At 44.2% G+C, this 12838-nt stretch overlaps 1 protein-coding gene across 1 annotated transcript; it reads right to left on the bottom strand.

The window, feature by feature from the left end:
• Positions 1-579: 579 nt before the first annotated feature.
• On the bottom strand, positions 580-10752 carry api5 (apoptosis inhibitor 5). The gene is made up of 14 exons (XM_080505212.1): positions 10474-10752; positions 9237-9398; positions 8953-9046; positions 8788-8853; positions 8511-8662; positions 8111-8317; positions 7906-8010; positions 6280-6369; positions 5454-5635; positions 5270-5363; positions 5089-5145; positions 2498-2577; positions 2259-2395; positions 580-1270 (listed from the first exon to the last, which is right to left on the bottom strand). Exons 1-14 carry the CDS (start codon positions 10543-10545, stop codon positions 1191-1193), a joined length of 1578 nt encoding a protein of 525 aa, XP_080361338.1. The 5' UTR covers positions 10546-10752; the 3' UTR covers positions 580-1190.
• Positions 10753-12838: the final 2086 nt, after the last annotated feature.

The following is a 12838-nucleotide window of genomic DNA, read 5'->3' as shown; positions in this document are numbered from 1 at the left end:
TTGAGGAACCAACAAAAAAAAAAGTGTACTGAAGATGACAGGGTTTCCAGAACATGTGAACGATATCAGCGGCACATTCAACCTGCGTATTGAGGTTTTACCGCTTCAGGACGACTGCAACTAAAGGAGCACGAAGCCTGTGCGCATGACTGGCGCCTGCAAAACAAGCAGCCTCCACCGCCAGGGCCTGTAAAATAAAGTGATCTAAACATGGCTGCAACTATTTATAGCCCCTTTCACTTATTGAGAGCCCGATTCTACTCTTTTTCTACTTCAAAGCGGGCGCGTGCACGTGCGCGCCTACCTAACGGACCGGAGAGGGGGGGGGGGGGGGGGGCAACTGAAGCAGTCATGCAGGCAGCAGGAGGACACGTTTGTTTGTGTGTAGTCTAAATGTAGAAGCCAGAAACTGTGGGCTAAAATTATCCTCCTCCCTCGGCTCTAGTACACAAATAAGTGGGCACAAATAGAACCAAGAGGGAAACGAAGCACACAAGAGCGGAAACCAAAAACAATCGCGGCTACAGACGTTTCTACACATTTTAATTTTAGTGTCGTCTTGAGTGGAGACGAGAACAATCTGTGATTCACAAATAATAATGATGATGATGATAATAATAATAAAAAAAAAAAAAAAGACAAAACACATGGACCAAAGTTTATACTTAGGTACAAGTTTATGATAAAAATCCAATGAAACGAAATAATCAAGTAATACAAAGTAGCAAATTCAACCAATTCAAGTCAAGCTCTAATAAAAAAAAGAAGAAAAAAAAACCAAGATTAAATAAAACGTGAAAACAACGGTGTTCAATAACATTATGCAAGACAAGAGGATCCTCTTTGTTTTTCTACAACAATCTGACAAAAATCATCAGTTACAAGTTGGCAGTCTTTTGAGACACAATATTACATGGATGAAAAGCTTAAAAATTTAGGAAGGGAGAAAAATAAGAACACACGTCGAGATTAATTATCATCTTGACTGACGGAAGAATTCGGGGAGCAAAATGTGGATGTGACAAGTAGAAACCTGCTGTCTGAGAGGAAACTGAACAAAGAGATCACGTCGTTCCAGAGAAAGTGAACCAGGTTTATATATAAAAACAACAAAACAAAAACAGTTTGTGGATGCTGAACCGATCCCAACGTGATGCGGCTGTGTGAGCGGGATGCAGAGCCGCGGTGCTTCAGTAGATCCGACCCCGTCCCCTGGTGCCTCGGGCTCCGAAGCCTCGTCCTCGGCCCCCCCTGAAGCCGCCGCGCTGCTCTGGAGGGACAGAGCGGAAAACACCGATCAATATTTGACATTATATTACGTTTTGCTACGCGTATAAAACAGGCCTGTTTAATATGTCGCCTGTGGGCCAAACCTGGGAAACAAGACGGTTTGATCCAGCCAACTCGGCATAAATGCGACACTTGAACTGAAGTAAGGTTGACATACATAGAAACTAAGAAGTTGAGGCTAAAAACAAGCTGGTAGATGGCGCCCCCTGGTGGACAGACGGTGATAGAAGTTCTGTTTGTACACTGGGATGAATAACAAGCCAGTAATAGTCAGCATCACCAGAAGATTAACACTTGGATTTAGTGGGAATCATATTAATATATAGTACATCTTCCCAAGTTAGAGTTACAGCTGAAAAACAGCATCTTAGATTAATTACCAAGATAATGTTTACATGCCTTTTATAATAAAACAAGCCAAATTATCCAGCCAAGAATACTGGTGATTAAACAAATAATGACTTAGTTTGTTTGTATCTGTGTTTCCGTTTCAATAATCTTGTTTGAATTGAGACATTTATTTCAAACATATTTAGGAAAAGAAAAAAGGTAGTGAAGAAATCCATAATTGAGATAAAAGTTCCATCTATTATCAGCAGAAGAGGAGGAAGAGAAGGACAAACAACCGGAGTTCTTTACCAAAAGGAAAACTGTAAACCCAATCAAAGACTACTTTAGCCCATACCCAGGTATCTCAATAGACCCTTGTATAGAACTAAACTAGTTTGATACGATGACTCGTATTGAAAGTAATACTTTAGTGTCTCAGACGTATACCTTCGATTGTTCTGGATTAAAAAAAAGCTGTAATTTTTTTGTTGCATCAAATTAAACACCGAGTATCACTTCATTAGTCCAATATTGAATCTTTAAGACGTGTAAAACTGATCGTACGTCAAGTAGAACACATTCTTTAAATAAAACTGGACGCTAAAACGAATAGAGTCGGCACAACGAGCACCACTCACCGTAGTTGAAATTCCCGATGGTGGCGCTGTACTTGCCACTGGGGGGGTTGTAGATTTGCCGCGCATCCCTCCGCGGCACAGGAGAGATCTGTTTCTTTGTGCCGCTGCCCATCTCCTCGCTTGACGGACGCTTGGGCCTGCAGACCAGAGGAAGGAAGACGGGTGAAAATGTGACCATGACATCTCAGCTGGATGACCTCCGATAACCGTCTGCTTTCTCCGACAGAGAGAAAACTTACGCTACTGCCTCCATCTTCTGAACGGGTTTCCAGGACAGAGTGACGGTGCTCTTGTACGATGGAGGGTTGTGGAAGAGGTCCTGCAGCAAAAACACACAAGCCACGTGTTACGATAAATCCAACCACACTGATAAACTAGAAACCCGGTACGTGTCGGCGAGGTACGGTGAGGCAAAGCGCCGTTCCACCACAGAGGGGGCAGTCAAAATGTATGGCGGGTTGTGAAAGACGCATAATGAGACATATGTGATGTCACTACGCATCAGGAAACACCAATGCAGAACTCATTTTTAGAGGCGCTGCTCAGGCGTGAGCCTCCGTTCTCTGTGACACAGCTTGGAAAACTCATTCTGAACAGCATGCAAACAGTAGGAGGGTCTATACAGCCCAGGAGATATTTCAATAGTGTGGCTTGTGGAGTGACGTCACGACCAATCAGCAGACGGCCGCCGTTCCGTTGTGCTCGGTCCCACAACGGAGGAGTGACAGAAGATGGTAACGGTGGAGTACAGTTCTTCCACTGCCGTCCACAACTTGACTGAAACGCAGGAAAACCCGTCCCGAACCAGCACACAGTGGAAATGGGGCGAATACGGTACTCAGCTCAAACTAATTTTCCAGAGTGATTCAGAAGTAAAGAAATAGCAATCCCTCACTAGAGCCGGTCATCTACCAAAGATCAGGATGTTAACAATCATTACAAGAAATGACTGGAGCAATTTTTGATGCTACACAGACGGGAAGATGTCGAACCATCAGAGTTCTTAAGTGGGGAAGGTTCCCTTGAAGTTGAAGGTTTTCAAGCAACTTCTATCCATATTGGCCATATTTTAAATAATATGTCCTCGACTGAATACTACATATCTAATGAAAATCAACTTAGTCATTCTAAAGTGAACAGTCAGATCATGAAGGCTTCTAATAAGTCACTAGCTTTGTTCAATAAGGCAAAAAACGTCACATTTCCACAGAAAACACTACGAACAATCTTACAGCGAACAAGCCGTGTGCGATACGTTTCAAAGTGAAATGAAACGGGCCTTCTCATTGGTCGAAATCATTCATTCTCAGCCAATCACTGATCCTGTTTATATCTTTGTATAAGACATTTCCTATGCCGTCGTTAGCGAGACAGAAGTGGAACATGTGGTTCCAACACAATGGCGCTCATCTAACCTTATCCTCAATGAACACAATAACATTTAACTTTGCAGTATTTTGCAAAGTAGATGTTTCACAAAAATGACCAATTTAAGTTTCAAATCAGCAGAATTTCACACAAAATTGGCCTCTTTTAAGTCTACGTAATAAGATAGAATACTGATGACGGCAAAATGCAAAAAAAGAAAATGTATTTAAGCGAGCAAGAGGCAGTGTGTAAAGCGATTTCTATTTTTTCTTCTACTACTTTATATCCCTCCTCAAGTGCACCTGTCCCAATTTGCTTAAACACACATGTACAATGCAAGTGTGAGTACAAAATGGCAGTGACCCAACAACTAGATTAGCGCCTGGTTTACTGCAAACAAGTCAGTGTGGATGAAAATGACACCAAGACACTGAATATTAAAGCCTGAACATGTGCGTTTTTTTTTTAATTCTACAACATGGGCCAGGAGTTTGATGCCAGTGAGCTAAAACTGTAACCTGTTCACCGACATCCGATACGATCTCGAAACCTGAATCAGTTTTAGTACTAGTCTTTATTATTGTCGATTAGATTTGAGGCTATAATGAACTCCCCTCTACAGGCAAGTATGAAATGTAGGAAATGTATGCTCCCAAAAGGCAACTTGAGGTTAGTGCGAGGTCAGGAAAGGAAACAGTACAAACTATTTTTGTTCAATTAGGACAAAGTGGAGGTCTGACTTGACGTCATCATTTCATAATAAAGTTATTATGTCTATAAAAAAAAGCCCAGAATCACTTTATTAATCCCCGAGGAAAACCTTTAGCAAAGCAGCACTAACGATTGAGACCATCTTCAGAGTTTAACGTGGAGGAGGACACGGCTTCATGGAGGTGTGAATCGCCTGCTACAGCGTGGGGGAGCTGCTGTTCATCGTTTTGATGCCGCCGTCAATGCCGTTCTCCTCGGCGAGGTGGCGTTTTAAAACACTGACGCTGGGCTGTGGAGCGGCCGCCTCGCTGTACGACGGCTGTGCAAACATTGCACATCGCTGCGCTGCTTTGCGGCGTTTTGAGCGTAAAATACGTCCAAACAGTGGACGTATTTTCATGAAGGGTCGGACAGCATAGTGCTACTACGCTAGCCTGCTCGCTGGCTGCAAACTGTGGAATGGATTTCCTGACTCATTGAGACTCGCCTCAGTTCAGGAAATCTATTCCACATTTTGCAGGAAAGCACAGGCATTGCTCATGGGTCAGTAAAAAAAACTAACTAATTTTACTCGATGAAAACCATAAAGCTGAATGGAGTTGAGCTGGGACTACATTTCTACACCTTAACGACTGGCAAAACAATAACAATCACAACAAATTACAGGGGAAAAAAAACTTGCATCATAATTATGGCTCTGTATTTGAGGCCCTTTACACCTCCGACCACTCTCTTGGAACAAAAGGCTCACCTTGATGAGGACGTTGATGTTGTTTGTGATCTTGAGGGCCACAACTTTGATCTTGTTCTGATTTATGACAAAAACAAAAACAAGAGTTATTGAGTGGCTTCACAGCACCACCTTTAGCGCATTCATTCAGTTGAAATGAGCATGCGGTTACATTTAAACGGAACAAACTGAGTGTTGTTACCTCCTCCGTCTTGAGGGCATCTCCCGTCTTTCCCTGAAGTGCCACTCGCAGCTGCCGGATATAAACCTGCAGGCCTCTGGCGAAATACTGTAACCTGTTCCAACACAGAGCATCGTCAAGGTCACGTGAAGCCAGGCCGTGAACAATTACACCCGACGCATCATGGGGTGTGAGACGGACGCACCTGATTTTGAAGTCTTTGAGGCGCTCAGCGTCCACTTTGTCGAGGAGGAAGTCTGGCAGCTTCTTGCCGAGCTGGTGGAAGGCGAACAGGAGACATTCCACGTAGCTGAACTGCAGCTTGGGTTCCTCACTTGCCGTGTTCTCGCCGTTCTCCACCTCTTCCGGAGGTAGTGGCATGAATTCCTGAACCAACAGAAAACAGTGATTACTTTGGTGTTCTACCAGTATTAAATCATCACTATTGATCTTATACTTTATTTCATCCATCTTAATATATGAAGTCTGTTATTTTTAGGGCAGCATGTCCGACCGTTGATTGTAAATAGAGTTTGACATATGGAGGCTGTTTTCAAACACTTCGGGGAAGAGAAGCAAATGTTCTTGACCTTTTGTAAAAAGTTCAGCTTGGTACAACCAGGTCTTTTTAACATAACAGCCACTTTTCTGTCCAATCGATGATTTTACAATCCTATATCATACTATGCATATATGGATAAACAAGGTCCTATGTCAATGGAGAACTTTCCGTTCTGAGACTCAAAATGAATAATGGTTTTTGGAGAGCAGGGAGTATGAATAGAAATGCAACAATCTCTTGAATCACGTTCACAAAGCAAAAGTACGTCAATAACGTAAATAACTTTAAGGTAAACGTAAGTGTGAGGCATAGATGTGCGAGGGACATTGAGAAAGTGAGGTCAAACTCCACAGGGGACAGAAAGACAGAGCGAACACAATGAGGCTAAAAACGAGAAAACACACAGGTACTTGGATGAACTATTAATTTCTCCCCTTGTGCAGTAACAAGTGGAACAGGTTGTTCTTACCAGCAGCTTGGTGAACAGCATGTTGAGGTTGGCCTCCAGCTTCTCCATGTCCCCACAGAATGGACTCATTTCAGCCAGCAGCTTCAGCACCTACACACACACACACACACACACACAGTGATGTGCACTGCTAATGGAAGACAGTATTGTGGTGCAGACTAATGAGCCATTAACAACATGTAGTTGGCAGACACCTCAAACAGGTGGCTTTCATGCTGACTGTTTACAACTACAGGCACTCAACAAAGGTCAAACGTTAAGCAGGACGGACCTCACACTGGCGGCCATATTTGTAAGGCTTCTTGATGCCGAGTCGGCCTGAATTGCTAAAGTTCAGAGAGGTAATGTCTCTGTATAATGACAACTGTACTTTGTGGGACTGATTAAAAACAAGGATACCTTCTTTTTAGACAAGACAAGAGTAAAAAAAATTAAAGGATCTTCAGCAGCAGTGACATAATGGGCTTAATAAAACATATATACATTAACAAATAAATGAAATTGCTCTGAACATAATTCCCCATCTACACTTTGCTAATAATATTTTATCATCATGGTAAAAGAAAATTACCATTACAATATATTATTGTATTCCAGCAAACCTCATTTTGCCTCCAAATGAGAAATTCTCTCAAAACGTCTGGCAAAGGTTGGCAAAAACGTATTTAACGCAAATGTTGCCAAGCGTTATTATATATGTGTATATTTAGTTGTTGGCACAGACAGTATTCCAAAATTGTATTCATTTTGAGCACAAGCTCAAGCACACAGTCCCCCAACTTCCAACTGCCAACAATAAAAACCTGTGTGACGCATGCTGATTTGTCCATTTCTGTTGGGATAGTTATCGCCTCTCCAGGTCAAATAAACTCTTATTTATTGTGATTTTGACATTAGTAGGAAACAAATGAATATATTAACATCATATTTAAGACTGTTGCTCATGGGATGTTTAGATTTGAACTTCATGTGTCATGAGCTGAACTTTTTTCATCCCATCTTGTTGAATTTAGCGCACGAGAAGAGCATCATGCTTCAAAATAAGGCCTTTTTGAGTCGTAATGCATCTGGGACAACAGACCCAGGCACGTTTGTCCCCCCTTCTCAGCGGGGGTGGTCGCAAGTTATCCAGTGGAGGCTTGGGCCATAGATGTATTTATGACAATGACAAAAGCAAGACATTTAAAGGAGGATTTATGAATGGCAACCAACCACTCCTAAAAAATGTAGAGGAAACACTGTTCATCATTTCAAACTTCTTTTTATTACTAGCATTGACCATCGCTAAAAAGTGTATCGTTAACCAGAGAGATAAAGGCAAGAGATCCACAACCCATTGACCAACTCTGCTCACCCTTCAGTCAAACAGCAATTTCAAAAGACAAATCTGAATCCTATGAAAAAACCTGCTCATCATGTATATATTACCTACAATGTTAAAATCTCTTAACAGGCACAGACCTCCCACAAACCCTTTTGCTTGCCTAAGCTTATTGTAGTCACTATTACATATTAACTTGCACTGTCTTCTCTTTGGTTCCTTTCCCTGTGTCTTCATTGCCACTGTCAATTTTGCATCCCAGAAAAACCCCCTTAAAAATCCCATATAAGGACAAAAGAACTCACCTCCAACTGAATGTCCAGCTCAGCCACCGGACTTGTCAGGGCGCTGAGATTCGGCAGGACATGGTCACAAAAGTATGACACAAAGCGTGTGGAATGGACATTTTTCTAAAAGACACGAGAGACGTATTATAAATCCTTGCAGGAAAATTAAATTCGACATTTTGCCCCCTCCCCCCTGAAACACAGCGACCACCTCTCCACTCACAGAGAAGAGCGGCAGTGCTTGGCGTGTGCACTGCAGCAGACGGTCCACGGTGTCGGGGTCAGCCGGGTTGAGGGCCTGCTCGAGGAACGCCTGCTCCACCACCAGCTCCACAAGCTGCTGCCGCCCGTTCACCGTCTGCAGCACCCGCAGGCCCGACACCACGCGCATCAACAGCACAAACTCCTCTCCCGTCACATCCTCCAACACCTGAGGACACACAGAGACAAGACTTTGTAAATCTGTCCTCTTGTTTACCTTCATCCACAAACTAACATACAAAACAATCAGCTGCATTTACAAGTTACATTTAACTACCAGTCGTTGTGAACCCTAATGTGACCCAACACGAATCAACATTGTTGGAAAGACCAGATGTGACTTCTTTTGCCATCCAGCAAACCTTTTTTGTCTCAGCAAAGATGTAGTCCTCCACCTCCTTCGTCATGACATCTTCTGGCAGCGTCTTAACTTTGTTTGACAGAAACTTGATGGCCCTTTCTCGTACAATGTCTTCTCCCTGCAGGATTTGAGAGAAGAGCCCCCCAAGTGTACCTGCATGACAAAGGTAGAGGTAAGTGCAAATATATACTTTTTTTAAATGCTCAAATGAAACAAATCTGACAACTTCAATCAAAATTAAAAACACCTGCTCAACCATGGAGCAACTGACTACTGACCTTTTGCATCCATCTTGAAGATAGAAACAAGCGCTACATTGACTTGGTTGAACTCTGCTGTATCATCTAGGAATGAAAAGAAAAATGACAAAACAGAAGAAGAAAAAAATCACTCATGGGGCATTATGTAATAACATGAGACATGTTTACTGAAAGCTCTCATACCTGTCTGAAGGAGTTGGGTGAGAATATCTGCAACTCGAACAATGTTATCGCCCGCTGCAAACCGTGGGAGCTCCTTAATAGCCTGTCGTCGAATCTGAAGAAGGATGTACACAGAGACATCATAATGATAATATGAAGACCAAAACAAACAAACAAAAAGGCTACGAATCACAACTTTACATTGAACATTGTATATTACATCTAAAGGGGCAATGGAAATCACACTGCACCTCAATACAGGAGAAATTAGGCCTGTGTGAATATTTGTGGCATTTGATACTCACAGATACGTCCTCGTCTTCACAGAGATCAAGCTGGGCGTTAATGGCTGCATCAGCCAACTCTGGAAAGCTGCTGAAGAACTTGGGAATGAACTGTGCTGCCAGGCGCTTCTCCTTCGGGCCACTTTTCACGCCATCAAGAATCACCTGGTAGGCATCTTTGTGCTGCATTGATAGATACAGCATTCAAGCAAAATCACAAACATTTAAGCGCATGTCCTGCATTTCACACCACTCTTACCCAAACCAGGGTTTGAATCCCTCCCCACAATCTGTTCTGCCCTTTTTAAATTTTCTATCCCACAACGACATGACCCCAGCTGGAACAGCAGGTTTCTCCCTGTTAAGAGTTTTTTCCTTTCCACAATCACCATACTTGCTCATGTGGAATTGATTTGCTTTTCTCAGTAAAAGTGCCTTATAATGACTGTGTTGTATACTGGCAGTAAAAATTAAATAACATTGAACTGGGTGCATCTCTGCGCTTCCATTATGAAAAATGAGGGTCTGTTTAAAATTATGATGTGAACTACGACTGCAACAACATAAACTAGTGACTGCTGTCTGTTTTGGTTAACTGAAGAAGTTATAAAGAAGACTTAATAATGACTGCCTAGAAATGATTTGTATTTGGCAAAAACAAATGAATACAATTATGTTAGAGATTAATGAAGCAGTTATCCTGGTGGATGATTATAGATCCACACACACAACTTTGATGTAATCAAGATTGAAAAGTCACTAAAGAAATAAAGAAATGAAACCACAACTGGTGGCGAGATGTATATTTAAGCATGTGTGGGAAATTGGAGTAGATTAAATCATGACTATTTATTTAGCCGCTCTTTCTCCGACGTGTCTTGCTGGCGAGGTTTTTAGTTTCAAACTCCAGGTTTCCACTGGATAAACTTCCCTGTCCACATCTTTATTCTATCAGCAGCAGGTCGCGGTGGTTTTGAACAAAGACCTACTACTCTCCGGGACTACACAGAATCATTCCCACATGAATGAAAACGTGTCAGAGACCGGTTTGGCTGAACGTTGTGGGACAAACTACTGAGGACCAGCCATCGCCGAGGGTCGCCATTCACTTACTGCTAGCTAAGCTACCGCTAGCTTAGCACACACAAACAATGTTATGTAACCCAATGAAGTTATCAACAGTGAGGGAGAAAATAATGCGGTGTGCAAAGGAAACACACTCAGTAATCTTAAAATGGATAATTCTGCCTTTGTGTACCTGGCTGAGGGTGTCCTTGGCGTCTGCAAGCACCCCGTAGCTCCGATAAAGATCCTCGATAGTGACCGCCATCAGCGTGCGTCCCCGAGCCCGCCGCTCACAGAGAAGACCGCGGAAAAACAAAACAGGAAAAAAACCCTCCCCGGTTCACTTCTGCTCCGGTGCAGGTGGCCAGAGAACAAACCACTCTGGGTCTGAATGATTCTCCAGTTCAGAAAAGCAGAGGTACAGATGAAATGCGGGGGAAAAAAAGCTCGTCAATGAGGTCCTGCACCGAACCGCCTGTCTTCCCGCAATGCTCTGCGTGATGGCGTAAAAATGGCGACCGAGAGTACTGCGCATGCGCTGGTTCAGCCATTTGAGTGGCTGGCAGCGGAGCACGTGACATGAGCTATGCTGAAGTGACGCAGAATCACATGTACACAAACCACAGAAATATTCCTTTCTGCAGTTCCATTCATTCTCTCATTGCTTTATTTTCTTACTTTACACCATTCGACCCATGGTTCCGAATAAATTCCAACTAAAAAGTTATTGGAATATCTTAAAACTACGAGAACTGGAATGCAAGTAGTCTCACGTCTTGAGAAAGACGGTCACACTTAAGTCCCATTTCCACCGCAAGAATTGCGGATTTTACGTAAATAACCCCTCCAAAGGTAGGAGCAGTTTAATGTGACGATTTAACCTCACTTGCATGTTTTTGGACTGTCAGAGGAAACCCATGCAGCACACATGCAAACTTCACACAGAAAAGAGCCAGCCTGGTGTTCCAGCCTGAAACATCTCACTGTGAGCGGGCCAACCACTGATACACTGTACCAACCTAATTCAATTCTACTTACCTGATAAATCTTTCCCTGATGTCAAAGTGTTACATTCATTGCAATGCCACATTTAATTTCTTTTCATAACAAGTTCAAACATTCAATTTTCTTAGTTCAATTTTCTTCAATAGGTTCAACTCCAACACCTCCACGCCCGGCGGCCCCTCGACTGCTCGACTGCTCCTACAAGCTACAACTCCCCACCACCCCCTGCCATACACCACCCCCATCACCCCTAACACCCCCCTGCCCCCTGCTGACATCCACCACAGACCTTTTCACACCTCCCACCAACTGGACATCCTCCCAGCCACCACAGCTCCCCACCACCTCCTGCGGTGGACACCCCCCTGCCCCACCCTCGTCACCTCCAACTCATCCACCTTCCACCTCAGACGCTGCCATATCCCCCACCCCCCAGTCTGGACTCCACATCACATCCAGCCAGGTGAGGAGGGAGCTGGAGAGGCTCAAACAGAGGAAAGCTGCCGGACCGGACCGCATCAGCCCTCATGTGTTGAAGGCGTGTTCCAGCCAGCTCTGTGGAGTTCTGCAGCACCTCTTCAACCTGAGCCTACGCCTTCAGAGAGTGCCAGTGCTCTGGAAAACATCCTGCCTGGTCCCCGTGCCCAAAAAAGGACACCCTGCTGCACTGAAGGATTACAGGCCGGTGGCACTGACCTCTCACATTATGAAGGTCATGGAGAGACTGGTCCTGGCACACCTCAGACCGCTGGTGTGCCCATCACAAGACCCCCTGCAGTTTGCATATCAGCCCCATGTTGGGGTTGACGATGCAATCATCTACCTGCTGCAGAAGGCGTATTCCTCCCTGGACAGACCCAACTCCTCAGTCAGAATCATGTTCTTTGACTTCTCCAGCGGCTTCAACACGATCCAGCCCAGACTGCTGAAGGCCAAACTGGAGAACATGCAGGTTGGTGCTCCCCTCATCACTTGGGTCGATGACTATCTGACGGGCAGACCGCAGTTTGTGAGATTACGGAACTGTGTGTCTGGTCGTCTGATCAGTAACATCGGGGCCCCCCAGGGAACTGTACTGTCCCCCTTCCTCTTCACCACATACACATCTGACTTCAAGTACTGCACTGAGTTGTGTCATCTGCAGAAATTCTCTGATGACACGGCCATTATGGGGTGTGTTGAGGGCGGGGGGGAGGCGGAGTACAGGGTCCTGGTTGACCGATTTGTGAAGTGGTGTGGGGAGAACCACCTGCTGCTGAACATGGAGAAGACGAGGGAGATGGTGGTGGACTTCAGGAGGAACAAGCCCCTGCCCTCTCCAGTCAGCATCAGTGGGAAGGATGTGGACTTAGTGGACTCTTATAAGTACCTGGGTGTCACACTGGACAATAAACTGGACTGGTCCACCAACACACAGGCCATCTACAAGAAGGGCCTGAGCCGGCTTTACTTCCTGAGGAGGCTCAGGTCCTTTAATGTCTGCAACAAGATGCTGCAGATGTTCTCTCAGTCTGTTGTCGCAAGCACCATCTTTTTTGCTGCGGCATCAAGGC

The sequence above is a fragment of the Blennius ocellaris genome (genome assembly GCF_963422515.1).
Source record: "Blennius ocellaris genome assembly, chromosome: 11".
In the NCBI taxonomy this organism is placed as follows: Eukaryota; Metazoa; Chordata; class Actinopteri; order Blenniiformes; family Blenniidae; genus Blennius; species Blennius ocellaris.
The sequence above is the reverse complement of the archived record's forward strand: the minus strand, read 5'-3'. Positions and strand labels throughout refer to the sequence as shown.